The following is a 17,507-nucleotide window of genomic DNA, read 5'->3' as shown; positions in this document are numbered from 1 at the left end:
CCAAACAGGTAACACAGCTAATAAAGAGCCTAAATGAAAACAAGAAGCTGCATTAATACAGCAACACTAACTGGTTTCCAATAAAACATGGTGTCAGGCAAGGATGCATCTTGTTATCTTACCTGTTCAACCTGTACAGTGAAACCATCTTCAGAAAATCAAATTTGGAAGAAGTGTGTGTCAATTTCAAAGTTGATGACCAAACTATAAACAACCTGTGCTATGCAGATGATACAACCACCAGCACCAAAAGTCAAAAGTCTTAACATAGGATTAGAACTGAATATAAACAAGATCATCATGAACACAGAAAATGATGAAGATTTGAGCTTGAAGGTGATAGAATAAAAGTTGTAAAGGATTTCAATCTCCTGGGCACTTTTGTAAACAAACAAGCAACTAGCAGGGAGGAAATACTCCGCAGAATAGCACTTGGTCGCTCTCCAATGAAGGCTCTCAACAAAGCATTCAAAGGCAAGGTAATAACACTCCAAATGAAGATCAGACTTTTCTGTGCACTCATTTTCTCAGTGGTCAGTTACGGATGTGAAAGCTGGATACTACGGAAACAAGGCAGAAAGAAGATAGACTCATTTGTGCTTTGGTCCTGGAAAAGGATTTCAAGCATGCCATGGACCGCCAGAAGAACAAATCATTTCTGGAAGAGATCAAACCGGCTATGTCACTTGAAGCCCAAATGATAAAGTTGCAATTGTCTTATTTTGATCACATCATCACTGGAGAAGGAACCATGTGAAAAAGATGTCCTGCAACCAGATGGCTAGATACGTTGAAAACAACCATGGAGATGACCTTTCTGGACTAGCACAAAACAAATTTCTTTTCAGATCCACAATTCATCAAGTTACTAGAACTCAAACACAAGTCAATGGCGCCTAACAACAACAACTTTTCAAAGTTTACATATCACACTAGGCAGTATGCTGAACATGGAAATTAAGTCTCTGTTTAACTACAAAAAAAAAATTCCATTCCTTTTGACCAAGCTATAAATTTCTCATCTCTTGTTGTAAAACACTCACAAATACAGTGCATACTAATGGAAGCTATCATATCTAAAGTTATATTTTAATAATTCAAACATTCCCCTGGTTAAGAAATTCAAATATCTTGGTGTCATTGTTGACTCTCAATTAATTTTCTCAGACCAAGTTTCAGAAGTTGTAAAGAATGGCTACTACACCCTTAGATCTTTAAGAGTTGTAATACATCTATTCGACAATAAGAATTTTCATACTCTGATTTAGAGAATTACACGGTGACTGTTTCCCACGGTCAACCGCTGGTAGCCACAGGTAACCAGCAGGAACTGGGGAGAGGGGGGAGGGAATTGACGTTACTGCAGGTACGGGGAAAAGGATTCACTGCCCTATGGAGTGATGAAATACCTTATTCTGCAGTCATCTCCCTTCCAACCTACCCCCTTCTGCGGTCGTCCCCCTTCCCACCCCTCCCTCGCACCTTCCCTCCCTATCATGGCTACCGGCAAAAAACCAAACAAACCTGCAACTCCGTCAGACTCTCTGCGCCTCCAGGGGTGGGCATACCAGCTTCTTAGAAGCATTCATAGGATGAAGAGGTAACATCGTTTCACGCAGGGCTTAGTTCCTCCTTCTGATATAACTTCTGGTTTTGCTGGAAGTTACATCAGAAGGGGACTTGACGGAAAGAAAGTTCAGTGAACTTCAGCGCTGCATGTAGCGTTGCCTCTTTGTCCTACAAACACTTCTAAAAAGCTGGTAGGCCTGCTGCAGGAGGCGCAAAGGGGCCGATGGGGGAGTCACAGGTTTGATTTTATTTTTTGCTGGTAGCTGCGATCATGAGCAAGGCATGGGGGCTGCTGGAACTGCGATAGGGAGGAGGGCTGCTGGATTTGTGTTGGGGGGCTGCTGCTACACTCATTGCTTGGGCTGCTGTACCGCTTGGAGCTGAAGAGAAGGGAGACTGTTATCCGCCTTGAACCGCAAGGTAATGGCGGAATAGAAATCACTACTGTAATGTAATGTATCTGGTCTGGGGATTGGTAGGAGAAGAAAAACAGGTGCTTGGACCATGTGGTGGGTGAAGTGGAGCTGGAGGGAAGGGAGATATGCAAGACCCACACCTGGATGCTGAAGGGATGGGATAGAGGTGTTGGACCCATGGGAACAGGGCAAGAGGGAAGGGAGAGAGGTGCAGGACCTGCAGGGAGGAAGAGAGAAGGGACGGAGAAAAGCTGAACCAAGGAACTGAAGGAAGAGTGAGTGAAATATTAAACATAGCGGAGGGAGGAAAAAGTGTGTGAAACACATTGGTGTAAGGGAATAAGAGAGGGGAGAAGCTGGACACAGGGAGATATACAAAAAGAGGGAAGATGGTGGGCATGGATAGGAGCATAAGAACAGGGACAAAAAGGGGAATTCTGTACCGTATGAGGGTGGTATATGGACACAGAGGGGTAATGCTAGACATGGGAGGGAGAATAAGAATGCAGAAGGAAGTTGCTGGACAGGTGGTGAATAGGGATATAGTGGAGTGATACTGTATACAGGAGGCGGGGATCTTAGAATGGTGAGATAATGCCCAGCAGGGAGATGGACACAGGAGAAATACTAGAAAGGGACGTATAGGAGACAGAGAAAGGAGATGCGGAACATGGGGAAAGCAAAGTTGCTTATAGGTGTTCTTTGTAGACAGAAGAAGGATGCAGGTAACCGGTGTTCTCCGTAGACAGCAGGGGAATGCAGCTGGAAATGCAGCCATACTTGCAGGTGAAGTCCGCTGACTGAGCTTGTGTGCCGGACCTCTCCCCTAGCTAGTTAAACTTTTAAACGTTTACTGGGCATGTGCAGGAATGCTACTCTCGCAGCCCCTCCCCTCAGCCTGTTAGTTTTTTTTCTTTTACCGCTCCTGACAGGTCGAGAGCTCTCCCCATTCTCTTCACAGAGATATTTTTTCTCTCCAGAGACTTTTTTTCCTACTTAAATTTTCTTAAAAAAGAAAGAAAAACCTTCTCCATCTTTGCTATTGGGGCAAGAAGTGGATTTTTCTGCAGTGGCTTCCAGGAAGGCTTCCGCGGGCTCAGTCTTGCGGTCCTCTCCTGTTCTTAAACAGAAGTCTTCAGTTTCTTCAAAATCTGGGAAATCTTCTACAAAGTCTAAACAGGGGACTTCTTCCCCTCAAGACATTCCTGCTTCCAAGTGCCCATCCCCTCTGGGTAATTCAGCAGACAACCCTACTCCAGACATTTCAAATATTTTCTGTCTTCTGCAGCATCTGATGAAAGACAGTTCATCCTGATATGCCAAAGTATGATTGAGAAATTTCTTACTCCTACAGCCCTGGACGGATGGAAAATTAAACAAAGGATGAGTTCATCTACTGTGTCTATATGATGCTAAAGTGAATCTATTGACTAAGTAAGAAGGGGCTGTACCATAAACAGCCTTATAACAGAAACAGCCCATTTAAACCAGTGGTTCCCAACCCTGTCCTGGAGGAACACCAGGCCAATTGGGTTTTCAGGCTAGCCCTAATGAATATGCATGAAGCAAATTTGCATGCCTATCACTTCCATCATATGCAAATCTCTCTCATGCATATTCATTAGGGCTAGCCTGAAAACCCGATTGGCCTGGTGTTCCTCCAGGACAGGGTTGGGAATCACTGATTTAAACAACACCCGGGCTTCCATTGGCAGCCAATACAATTCACAGTAAAAGGGTGTAACATGTTCAAATTTCTTCGGGCCATAAATCATTCTGACCGCTGTATTCTGTATTATTGTAAGTCTTGCTAGTTCTTTCTTAGTAACTGTCAGGTAGATAATATTACAGTAATCAAGAAGATTCAATAGTAACGATTGAACCAATAATCTAAAGGCAGTAAATTCAAAATAAGATCTAATTGTTCGTAATTTCCATAGCGTGAAGTGGCATTTACATACTACAGCATCTATCTGAGCGTGCATTGTAAGATGCTGATCTGAAATAACTCCCAAGATTTTAATCGTTGGATGAATTATATACTGAGTTGAATTGATACTAAAAGAAGGTTCAAAAGAAATACTACTAGTGGTCACCATAAAAACTTTGTTTTGCCGGTGTTTAGTTTAAGTTTAAATTTTTGCATCCAGGAATCCATCTGTTTCATTACGATTTCGACTTTAGTGGTAATCTGGGATAAGGCTGAACTAAAAGGTATGACATTAGTAATATCAGCAGCATAACTAAATAGTTCTATATCCAGGTTGTTCAAACATGAACCCAATGATGAAAGATAAAAGTTGAATAGTGTAGGTGAAAGAGGAGAGCCTGTATTGCTTAAATTAAAGCAGTATCGGGTCACATTACCTTTGACACAGACAGCTATGGCTACTCTGACATCACGTATTATTGGAAACGGTTGTATATATCCTGACAATTGTCATCTTGATGTATTCGCTCGCTGCTGATAACCTGTTTTTCACTTGACCTTCTCATGTTTGGATTCATAAACATTCTTAACATGTCCTTTATGTCACATGTATCTGGGAAACAGCTGTTTGCACATTTTCCAAGGCTACATGCTTAATTCTGCTGGCTACATCGCCAGGATCCCTGATGGCTACAAAGTGCACTGCTCTTCCTCTTTGGCCACTATGCTGTTTCAGTGATCTGCTCGGTACTCTTGGGTCCAGGTCAGTGAACTACATGAGTGGGGATTATGGGCTATTCCAAATTGAAGAGAGGTGGGTCCTAAACCTACCTTGGTACAATCTGGAATCCAGAAAATCCTTAAACCAGGAGAAAACATTTCCATGAAGGTCCAGCATATCCAAACAAATTAATAGGGTAGAATGATCTACTAAATCAAAAGCACTACTAAGATCAAATTGGAGCATTAGTGCACTTTTGCCTTTACTTAGAAGGCTTGTTAAATAGTCCAGTAGTGCAGCTATCACTGTTTCAGTGCTAAAATAGGATCTAAATCCTGATTGTGAGTCATGGAGTAAAGAGTGTTGTTCAAGATGTTTAGTCAATTGAATATGAACCAGACCTCCCATGATTTTAACAAAAAAGAGAATAGATGCTATTGGTCTGTAATTAGTAGGCAGAGAAATAGATTCCTTAGTGTTTTTAATTATCAGAGTAATTATTATATTACCAGCATCTGAAGGAAATTTTCCTATATCCAAGGAGTCAGTAATCCATTCAAATAACTTCAGTTTAAATTTTGAGGAAGCAACTATCATCAGATCTGGAGGGCAGGAATCAAGCCAACAGTATGATTTAGCATATTTGTGGAATAATTTTGAAAAATCGTGCCATTCTGGTTTGTTAAAAGTAGACCAACATAGGTCAGCATGGACTTCTTCTTCATCATTAAAATTAAGGTTTAAGTCCACTTTCAAAGGGCTAAATGAAAATGAAGATCTCAGGAATAATACCTTGGAACTAAAAAAATTGGCTAAGTCATCTGAGGATGGGAGAGGTAGCCAAGAAGATAGATTCTTTTTTGTTACATTGAATGTATTATTGACTAATTAAAATAGTTTTTTAACGTTACAAGTAGTAGCACCAACTTTAGCTGAGTAATAAGTATTCAGGGTGAGGGCGTACCATGACCCAGCATGATCACCTTCTCCAATCTGTTTGTGATCCCCTTCTTAATCATTACTAGCATTCTGATCACCCTTTTCGCTGCCACCGCGCATTGCACAGACGGCTTCATTGACTTGTTGAACAATACTCCCCCAAGTCTCTTTCCTGGGGGGTCTCTCCAAGAACCGTCCCGGACATCTTGTATTCGTGTATGGGATTTTTGATATCGACATGTATTACACCTTACACTTATCCATGTTGAACCTCATTTGCTATGTCACTGCCCATTTTTCAAGCATGGTTATGTCACTTTGCAGATCTTCACAATCCCCCTGCATCTTCACTACCTCTGAATAACTTCGTATCATTTGCAAATTTAATCACCTCACTCGCCATACCAATTTCCAGATACATATTTAATAGTGAAAAATGGGGTATCTAGATGATGAACAATTTCTAATTAATTTTTGACCCAGCAACGGCAATTTTTATGTTCTTATGACTGTTGTCATAACAAAATAAAACTCCATAATCAATTCATGATGTTCATTTTTACCATATCATTCTTTTTATTTTTTCCTTGAGCAATAAAACTAGTGGTGGGCATATCATAAATATACAGACATCGATCTTTGGAACTTGTTGAAGATTCCTGGAATTTACAGCCTTGACCCAGAGTTTCTCTTGAAATGAAAAACTCTTCTTCTTTTAATAACATAAGGTTTTTATGTATACTAGAAGGTGGACTATAATAAATACCCGTTTCAAAGATCTCCTGAAGAAGCTCAGTCATGAATGAAACGGAGACGCTCCGTAGAGCTGGGCACCACCCATGAAATAAAAAACACCAGATTCCATCCACCTTCATTGAGAGTCCCAGGCATCCACATTGAATAAGCTAAGTATACAGATGTGGTAAAAAGCCAGTAGAACCCATGAGTAAAGGCTAAATATATTGTAGCTTAAAAGTAAGTGCTAAATGTATTGTAACTCAAAAGGTGGTGATTGTAAAGCAATAAAGAAAGACTAATACTCTACAATAATTGGATAAAAATGAAAGGATTAACAAAAAAAAAATACTAATTAGGAATATAGTCACTATATAGGGGGGATAAATAAAGAAACCAATGATAGCTTGCAATAGGCAATCTTGATAAAGACAAGTTCTAAACATCAGACAGCCGCAAGCACTTGAGGCTTCAATATCCCCAAATAATATATGACAATGGTGTACTAGTGATTTCTATTACCATAAGGTTTATATAGCATAAGATCATATATTAGAGACAAAATAGAAAAGCAATAAAGACAAAATGAAGAAGGGATTTTTCTAATTCATCAAATTTAACAGTTTTGTTACTGAGGTAATATTAAAATTTAAAGTTTAATATTTTAAAAGTATATTGTCAAATTTATGTGCTTTTATAAGATCATTCTTGGCAGAAGTGGTGAGGTCAAGATTATTGCTTTGGTAATCAAAATATTATGTGGGTACTCAAGGACTTGAACCCTGATTTCTTTTAAGTATCTAATAAAATTTCTCCTATCTTTTAATTCTCTCCTTACACACCAATTCTAGCTTATAGGATGAAAGAAGAGAAGAGGCACCTACCTGTCATGCTACTGACTCCAATCCACTTTTCTTGTTGCCCAATATCTCTTCTAGTGCATAGTAGAAATCAAGAGAGCAAGGCACCTCAAGTGGCTGATGTGAGCTGTGAGAAGAGAGCCCAGAAGCAGGAAGAGCAAATACAGAGAAGCGCTGGGCCCTGCTGTACCATCAACTGCACACTCCCGTCATCAGCTGGGATAGTATTGCCTTGGGAGAAAGGGGAAGAGCACCAGAGATGATGTATGCTTGGGGGGGGGGGGGTGCCAATATAAATATTGCTCCCCCCAGGCATTGGAGACCCATAGTACACCATTGCTATAAGGGGACACAGAAGCAGGAGCCCCTCAATTTTTAAACTTGGTAATAAAAGTTTGCAATTCCTATGATTTGTTTGCAAGTTCTGATGCAAGAACAACATACCTTGCTCTTCCTTAACATTTAAAATATTTACTGCTGTAAGGATTCTCACATAACATAACATAACATAACATAAATCACAATTAGACCAGAAACGCACCTTTATGTTCCTATAAGTCTCAGTCAGTACCATTTTGTTAAACTCCAGATTTTTCAGTGCATCAAGAAAGTTTGAATACAGACTATGGAAGTTGAGTTCTATGCTGACTCTCTTCATAACAAGATATTGTGAAACCCAGGGCATGAACTCCTCTTTCACAGTTTCCTTCAACTCTTCGACCTGGCCAAAAGATGATCACAGATTTAAAGTTAAAATATAGCAATCAACTGTTCATTAGACTTCCCTAATTTCTGCTTTCATTTTCTAACTTATATTTTTTTTTAATAGCTTCCCAACCCTGTAAAATTATCTTGCTGCCTTAAATAAGTGTCCTACCATCTTATAAGAGGACACCTAATACATCACTTAATTCTTCTTATCCACATGATTAAACAGCATTAATGTTTGTTTGTGTCAAACAATTTCTGAACTTCTCAAACAAAAGCCTATACCAGGGCTACTCAAATGGCAACCTGCAGTCCAGGCCCTGGAGCCCTCCTTAGTGGAGCGCAGGGGTGCCAGCGCCAGACAGCTGATTACTTGTGCTGGAAGTGATAGCCAAACCCTGCTAGCTGAAGACTGGTGCTATCACTGAGCATGCTTAGTTTTGCGCATGCATGGGGCCTTACAGTTGATAGCAGAGGCTTAGTTATAGTGCCAGCAGATGCCCAAAACATAAGCTTATTATTGCAGCAGCAATTCCCTTGCACTGCCTCTGACTCAGAAACCTTCCACATGACACAGCAGAGGGAAGGCTTCCAAGATCAGTCAAAAATAATACTTCAAATCTGTGCTGGTGACCTTAAGAATCATGTTTAAGTAGACAGGAAGAGGAAGGGAGATACCACCCTAGGAATGGGCAGGGAGAGAAAACTGGTGGACAATGGGAGAGAAGGAGTGTTGGAAGGGGAGCAATTCTGAATCCAGAGGTGGAAGAGAGGGTGAGAGAATGAACTGGTGGAAAACAGGAGGGAGAAATGCACCTGGGACACAAGAAAAGGAGATAGATGATGGTAAGCAAAGGGAGAAGGAGTGGCAAAGAGGGTGAGTTGTTGGGACATAGAATAGCCTAGTAGGGAGGACCTGAATAGTGGAAAGGAGGGGAGAAAGAAAGATGTTGGATCCAGGGGAAGTAGGGAGTGAAGGAGAGATTGTGAAAATGGGAGAAATGTTGGACATGGGGGTGGCATAGAGGGAAGAAGGACCTGCATGAGGGGAGACAGAGGTTGGATCCAAGGGCAGAATGGAGTAAATGAGATGTCCTGGATACTGGGAGGGAAGGAAAGAGTTAGAAAAATGCTGGATCATGGGGAAAGGAAGGAGGGAAGAAAAGAGGCAGGAAAATGCTGGGGATAGAATGAAGATAGGGAGATGTTAGGTTAGGAGGACGGGAAAGGGAGATAGAGGGGAGAAAGGGTGACAAGGAATAAAAGTGAATACAGTGGGTAGAAACTGGAATTGGGAAATAGGTGAAAGACTGAAAAGAAACAGATTTGAAATGAGAGAGGAGACAGAACGCTAATAGGTAGCTGAAAAGTAAAAAGGGTGAGGGTGACATTTGAGTGGACAGAAGCAGAAAAGAAAAAAAATGTAGTCAGGGAAGGAAAAAGACAGGAGAAGATACTGGAGAGAAGAAAAATGGAAAGCCACTGGAAAAAGAATTAGAAGACAAAACATGAAAGCAGAAAAACTCGGAACATATTAATTTAAGCAGTCTTTCTAAAAATGAATGAAGGATTACTGAATTATATTCCAAGGATCCTTAAATGGTGATGAATTGAATTAGGAATGATTGCATGAATTTTGAATTTCAATAGCTTTGGGAAATATGCATAGCAGATGTCTTATTGTGTTCAGTAGAAAAAGTAGTGTGTAACTGTATGTCTCCAGAGTTGCAATATATGCCTACCCAAAATTGGCTGTCTTGATACGCCACTGGGTCAATTGTGCTTAGGAGGGATGCTGTATCCTGGGACTAACTGGTAGAGCTGATGGATGCTGTATCCTGGGACTAACTGATAGAGCTGAGGGATGCAGATTAGTTTTGGCACATACAGATGCAAGGGAAGGAAAACAGAGGGTAATTCACATTGGATTGGCTCAAATTGCTCAGTTATAGGTGGGGAAGAAAGGGGTTAACCTCACATTTTCTGGGATGTAAAACATTTTCACTTATCAAAATGTAAGATGGATTATGAACTAGATATGTATGAGGATTTAATCTGAAAAGTAGAAGAAAAAATGATAGCAAATCTAAGTAGAACATTTTCAGTAAGTATTAAGAGAGGTCCATCACTGGTGTTTAGGAGGGATGCTGTATTCTGGCCATACTACTGATAGGGACAAGACTGTCACTTGTATTTAGGTAAAAGTATTTCTAACTGAGAATATTCATTCTTCCCTCCCCCTCCCAAGTCCCCACTAATTTGGGACCAATGGTTCTCTACATTATCTGTACACATAGTACTTTGCAGACAGCCAAGGTTTCTGTATCTCAGCTCAAATTTGTTTGTGGGAATGGTAGGAGTAGAGGGGGAACATAAGAGCTTCCTATCTGTGCAAAAACCAGGCTCTCCACAGAACTATGCTTTCATATGCATTCATGGGCTTATGTTATCCTTCCATCATCTGCATCAGGAGCTAGAGCTCACAGCTTTCTCACACCTGGGCCAGCTACTAGGTGTTATGTAACAGCCAACACATCCTCTTCCTTAGGACAATGTGTGCTGCCCGGTTAATGCAAGAAGCCAATATCAATATAAGATGGAAAGATTGGGATCTTACTTGGATAATCTTGTTTCTGTTAATATACACAGGAGTCTGTACATCAATCCATGCTCGCAAGCAACTTGAAGAAGGGTGTCAATCACATCTTTCATCTCTTCTTCCTTCACCTTCTTCCCTCTTCAGTTTGTACCAACTACCAAAGCAATCGAGCTCTACGTTAACAGAAGAAAAGAGAAGGGGCACGGGAACTTCCCTGAAAATAACATACATTTATGCTCAGCTCTATAACTCATGAAAAAGAACAATTACACTGGCCAACATTCATTTTGGTGCTTCAAATTTTCTGGGTATATTTGACCTGTCTAATCCAAAAATGGCACCAGTTTTCTCCTACCAGCTCTAATTTTTGAGATACAGAACATGTGCCATATACCACTCTTCACTCTGCTCACCCATTAAAAAATCTGGATATTTAACATATATAACCCACATATCCAGCATCTATGCAGGTAACAATGATACATGCATAATTAAAAAAAAAAAAAAAAAAAACACACACACAAAAACTCAACAAAATACATAAGACAATATACAGCTTACAACCTGAAACCAGAGCCCTAAAATAAGGCCAAATAACTGCCAAATTACACATCGCCCAGTCATGAAAAGGCTAATCTGAAAAAATAAGCTTTCAAACTTTTGCAGAATACCAAAAAAGTCAGAAATTAGATGAATGGAATGTGGAATTGAATTCCATAATGAAGGTCCAGCGACCTGAAACATTTGGGAACGATTTACAACTTTAGTGACCAAACAAAGTGAGGGAACCACCGAGAGGTCTCTAATTTGTAATCTCAAAAGGCGACCAGGTATATACGTCTGCAATAGGGAGGCAATCACCTTAGGTAACAGGTCACAAACAGATTTAAATACAAAGGTCAACATCTTGAATTGTATTTGCCATGTAACTGGCAACCAATTGCATTAAGCTAGTACAGGTGTGACATGTGAATAGCAAGGCAATCTGGCTATTATCCTGACAGCAGTATTCTGAGCAACTTGTTTTTCGACAAGCCACAAAGAAGGGTGTTACAATAGTCTGGATCAGTGTTCTTCAACCATCGGTCCATGGACCAGTGCCGGTCCACAAAAATATCCTGCCGGTCCACAGGGCCAGCACGTGCATCAGGCCCAAAACAGTGTTCTTCAACCGCCGGTCCACGGTGCGATCGATGCAGCGTTATCATCAAGCCAGCTCCCTCTTCCTAACTGATTCAATGCACAAAGCCACGGGCAGTGGCTCCTACGGGCATCCTGTGCCTGAATCGGAAGCCTTCTCTCTGACGTTGCAACATCAGAGGGAAGGCTTCCAGATGAGGCACGGGACGTGCAAGGTGCAATTAGTACTATTATGGGGGCGGGGTCTGGGGTGGAGATTGGGTAGAGATGGGCCCACGACTTAGCCCAGTGTTCTTCAACCGCCAGTCCACGGACCGATGCCAGTTTATTCTTTTATTTCTGCCGGTCCATAGGTGTAAAAAGGTTGAAAACCACTGGTATAGATGTGGCAAAACATAGCTTTACTTAATCAGTCTAAAATTTGCAAATGACAACAGATCTCGTAATTTTAGAACCATCCTGATTTTGAAAAATACAGTCTTAACAACTGAAGCGATATGTCTACGGAATTTTATCTAGAATGACTCCCAGACTATTAAGCTCCTTCTGAATTTGAATTGTAACCCTACATAGACAAAATTCGGCGGGGCTCCTTCAACACAAGTGTAAGAAAGCCACAAGATTTTTGTCTTTCAGACATTTAGGCTAAGATAATCATCCTCATCCACAATTGGATCTCATCCATATAATGTGACAACAACCGGAAAGCTTGAGTCCTATCTGCTGGAAATTCAAAAAAGAATTGCAGATCTGCATAAATTTGATACTGTAGCCTGAGATCTGAAAACAACTTCCCAACTGGTTCAAAAAATAAATTGAACAACATTGCGGATAATGAAGAACCCTGTGGCACTCCATATCTCAAGGGAAAAAACTGATTGCTAATTTATATTAGCCACACAGAAAGATTTATCATTCAAAAAAGATCAAAACCATTTTAATACATTACCTGCAATCCCAAATCCACGTAATCTATCCAATAGTACATGGTGATCTACAGTATTAAAAACAGATGCATCATCAATTTGATCCTTCTTCCACTTTCTGAAGAATTTTTAGCTTTAATAGCTTCCTTTACCTCACTCGTTAACCATGCTGGCTACCATTTGGTCTTCCTGCCTCCTTTTTTAATACACGGAATATATCTAATCTGGGCTTTCAGGATGGTATTTTTGATTAACATCCACACCTGATCTAAATTTCTGACCTTTGCAGCTACTCCTCTAAGTTTCATTTTTACTATTTTCCACGTGTTATCAAAGTCTCCTTTTTTTAAAGTTAAATGCTGCTGTATAGAATTTTCTGTGTGAACTTATTCCAAGGATTATATCAAATCTGATCAAATAGTCCCAGCACCATTACCTCCCATACCAATTCATGCGCTCCATTAAGAACTAGGGCCTCAGATTCTCAAAAACCCGCATTAAAAAGCAATGGTCTGCTAACGCAGCCGTTCTGATACCGAATCTAAAAAACAGAGACATGCCTTAAAAATTGTGCATTAAAATAAGGTCGATGGACAGCAGCGAAGATTTCCTAATTTACATGTGCTCACAGCTGATGGGCATATGTGCAGAAAAAAATGCTGCTGTCAACAACACCGTAAAAAAAAATAAACCCCACACCACAACTGACTCACCCCCCTGCAGCGGGAGAGATGCCCACACTCTCCCGCTGCACTTAAACCTAACTGAAGCCCCCCTCCCCCCCCACAGTGTGAGAGATGCCCGCCCACCCACTCTCTCCCGCTGGCAAGTAAACCCTCCCCTGCCACCCCCTTCCACCCTTACCTCAAAGATGAAGAACGGGAGGGACCCGGACCCGCTCATGCCAGCTACCTGCATTGAGTAAGGGAATTCCCCTCACCACTGCATCTTCGGATGCACCGGGGAGGGGCCTGAGGCTCTGACTGGCCCAGGTTGTATAAGGTCCCTCCCATGGGAGGGGCTTTATACTTGGGCCAATCAGAGCCTCAGGGTCCTCCCCGGATGTATTGTGAAGGGGGTCTGAGGCTCTGATTGGCCTGGATGCCCCATAGGAGGCCTAGGTGTCAGGGCCAATCAGAGCCTTAGGCCCCTTCATGATGCATCCGGGGAGGGGCCTAAGACTCCGATTGACCTCATATGGGAGGGGCCTTATACAACCTAGGCCAATCAGAGCCTCAGGACCCTCCCTGGATGCATCCAAATATGCACCGGGGAGAGGAATTCCCTTACTTGACGCAGGCAGCTGGCAGGAGCAAGTTCGTGTCCCTCCCGCTCTTCATCTTTGAGGAAAGGGGGAGGGGTGGCAGGGGAGTGCAGGGGGTGGTGGTGGGGTTTACTTGCCAGCAGGAGAGAGTGGGCATTTCTCCCACTGCAGGGGGGCGCTCCGGTTAGGTTTTAGTGCAGCGGGAGAGTGTAGGCATCTCTCCCGCTGCAGGGGGGGGGTCAGGCTAGGTTTTTTTAGTGCAGCGAGAGAGTGTGGACATCTCTACCGCTGCAGGGGATTTTAGTGCAGCGGGAGAGCGTAGGCATCTTTCCTGCTGATGGGTGTGGGTCGGATTTTTTTTTTAGGCAAGAGGTGTTGTAATGCAGCAGATGGGCATCTCTCCCGCTACATCACAACACAGGGGATTTCTAGTAGCTTCGACACTGACTGGCACCCCTGGACCACTCGGGTTTTATTGAAGGTAAAAAACAATGCCGCTTTTAGAAAATGGCTCGGCAATTTTTAAAAATCCACCGGAGAGCTCATTTCAATGTTGAAGAGTCCATTTGCATGTCAGTGTAGGAGACTGCTAGAATCCTCGCTAAAGAGGGAGATAATCCCTTTTGATAATCTGTTGCTAAACTGCTTACAGGCTAAACTGCCGGAAAACAGTTTAGCAACAGTTTTAAAGTTTTGAGAATCTGGACCTAGGTCTACAAAGGGCCACAGAAACGTTCTCAGCCCAACCAAGAAGAGAATAAAGTGGAGCCTTGAAACTTACAAGTTATTTCACACTTTTCAAAGGAAAAGTGTCAAGAAAAGTGTGGAATAACTTGTAAGTTTCATGGCTCCACTTCATTCTCTTCTTGGTTGGGCTGAGAACTTTTCAGTGGTCCTTGTAGAATTGCTTCGCCTCTTGCCAGCTACTCTGTAAAGCTTTCATCAAGGAATTTTAATCTCTCTAGCATGCCTTGATGCTACATTTACCTAGTCAATATTAGGGTAGTTGAAATCAACACACAACCACACAAATCCAAATTTAAGTGAGATTCCATTCGACCAATACTTACATTACATAACATCCAAATGAAGAGAAAAATCCTCAGAAAGCAGGAGCCACACAATGTTGAACTCCAACAGGGAACATAAAACAGGCTGTCTCACCGTCATTCATCAGCTGAAAAACTCCACCCAAATGCCCAGCAATATTATAAGCATATTATAGCATATTGTATCAAAATTTTCCTAAATAGCTACCTATAATATGCTAACAGCATTCACAAATCTGTGGTTTATTAATTCACTGATGAAATCAATAAATCTTGTACATAAATCTCTTAAATATTAGTACAGTCCTCAGGTGGATTGTGAAATAGTGAATGGACTCTTCAATAAATAAATGTTCATATAGGTAAGCACTGCATTCCATAATGAGCTGCAATCACTGGGAGTGAAAAATCAAACCAGTCAATGTTCCTATAATACAAAAAGCACAGTTACTTACCGTAACAGGTGTTATCCAGGGACAGCAGGCAGATATTCTTGACTGATGGGTGACGGCACCGACGGAGCCCCGGTACGGACAATTTTAGAGTGATTGCACTCTAAGAACTTTAGAAAGTTCTAGCTAGGCCGCACCGCGCGTGCGCGAGTGCCTTCCCGCCCGACAGAGGCGCGCGGTCCCCAGTTAGGATAAGCCAGCTAAGAAGCCAACCCGGGGAGGTGGGAGGGACGCAAGAATATCTGCCTGCTGTCCCTGGATAACACCTGTTACGGTAAGTAACTGTGCTTTATCCCAGGACAAGCAGGCAGCATATTCTTGACTGATGGGTGACCTCCAAGCTAACAAAAAAGAGGGATGGAGGGAAGGTTGGCCATTATGAAAATAAATTTTGTAAAACAGATTGGCCGAAGTGTCCATCCCGTGAGAATGCATCCAGACAATAATGAGATGTAAAAGTATGAACTGAGGACCAAGTAGCAGCCTTGCAGATTTCCTCAATAGGAGTGGAACGGAGGAAAGCTACAGACGCTGCCATAGCTCTAATTTTGTGGCCCGTGACAGAACCTTCCAGTGTCAGACCGGACTGAGCATAACAAAAAGAAACGCAAGCAGCAAGCCAATTGGACAGAGTGCGTTTAGATACAGGATGACCCAACTTGTTAGGATCAAATGACAAAAACAGTTGAGGAGATGATCTGTGAGGTTTGGTGCGATCAAGATAGTAAGCCAGAGCACGTTTACAATCCAAGGTATGCAAAGCCTGTTCACCTGGATGAGAATGCGGCTTTGGGAAAAAAAACAGGTAGAACGATGGATTGATTAAGATGAAATTCAGACACAACCTTAGGAAGGAACTTGGGATGTGTGCGGAGGACGACCTTATCATGGTGAAAAACAGTGAAAGGTGGATCCGCCATCAGTGCATGGAGCTCACTGACCCTCCTGGCAGAAGTGAGAGCTATTAAAAAGACCACTTTCCAAGTTAGAAATTTAAAATGCGTCGAGGCCAACGGCTCGAAAGGAGGCTTCATCAACGCAGAAAGAACCACATTCAGATCCCATAGAACAGGAGGGGCTTTAAGAGGTGGTTTCACATTGAAAAGGCCCTTCATGAACCTTGAAACTAAGGGATGAGCTGAGAGGGGTTTTACATGAATCGGCTCATGAAAAGCTGCAATGGCACTAAGGTGGACCCTTATCGAAGAGGATTTAAGACCAGAGTCAGATAAGGACAATAAATAGTCCAACACCAGTCCCACTGCTGTAGATATGGGATTATGGTGATGTAACAGGCACCAGGAAGAAAACCGAGACCACTTTTGTTGGTAACATTGAAGAGTAGACGGTTTCCTGGAGGCATCAATAATAGAACGGACAGGCTGAGAAAGGAGAGCATGAGCTGGAGTCAGCCCGAGAGATACCAAGCTGTCAGGTGCAGAGACTGTAAGTTGGGATGAAGCAGTGTTTGCTGATGCTGTGTAAGCAGTGAAGGAAACAGAGGAAGAGGTATGGGTTCCCTGGAACTGAGTTGAAGTAGAAGGGAAAACCAATGCTGTCTGGGCCACCGTGGAGCGATGAGAATCATGGTGGCTTGTTCCCTCTTGAGCTTGAATAAGGTGCGCAGCATGAGCGGAAGAGGAGGGAATGCATAAAGGAAGAGATTGGTCCAATCCAGGAAAAATGCATCGGGTTCCAGACGGTGAGGAGAGTAAAGTCTGGAGCAAAACAGGGGCAGTTGATGGTTGTGGGGAGCTGCAAAAAGATCCACTTGAGGAGTGCCCCATTGAGAGAAAATGAACTGGAGAGTCGAGGGGTCGAGAGTCCATTCGTGAGGTTGAAGGATTCTGCTGAGATTGTCTGCTAAGCAATTCTGTTCCCCCTGGATGTAGACTGCCTTCAGGAATAGGTGACGAGCAGTCGCCCAGGTCCAAATCCTTTGAGCTTCCTGACATAAGGGACGGGATCCCGTCCCTCCCTGTTTGTTGATGTAGTACATTGCAACCTGGTTGTCTGTGCAAATGAGAAGAACTTGAGGAAAAAGGAGATGTTGGAAAGCTTTGAGGGCGTAAAACATCGCTCTGAGTTCCAGGAAATTGATGTGGTGTTTCTTTTCCTAGGTGGTCCAAAATCCCTGAGTTTGGAACTCGTTCAAGTGAGCTCCCCATGCATAGGGGGAGGAATCCGTGGTGATGACCA

At 42.3% G+C, this 17,507-nt stretch overlaps 1 protein-coding gene across 13 annotated transcripts in view; it reads right to left on the bottom strand.

The window, feature by feature from the left end:
* Nucleotides 1-17,507, bottom strand: part of CNOT1 (CCR4-NOT transcription complex subunit 1) — a 1,050,915-nt gene that overhangs the window by 451,032 nt on the left and 582,376 nt on the right. For all 13 annotated transcript variants that reach the window (XM_033940598.1, XM_033940586.1, XM_033940591.1 and 10 more), the window contains one exon: nt 7,712-7,891. In XM_033940598.1, coding sequence (XP_033796489.1) covers nt 7,712-7,891 — 180 coding nt within the window. The remainder of the gene's footprint in view (nt 1-7,711; nt 7,892-17,507) is intronic.

This window comes from Geotrypetes seraphini, chromosome 4 (genome assembly GCF_902459505.1).
Source record: "Geotrypetes seraphini chromosome 4, aGeoSer1.1, whole genome shotgun sequence".
Taxonomy (NCBI): Eukaryota; Metazoa; Chordata; class Amphibia; order Gymnophiona; family Dermophiidae; genus Geotrypetes; species Geotrypetes seraphini.
The sequence above is the reverse complement of the archived record's forward strand: the minus strand, read 5'-3'. Positions and strand labels throughout refer to the sequence as shown.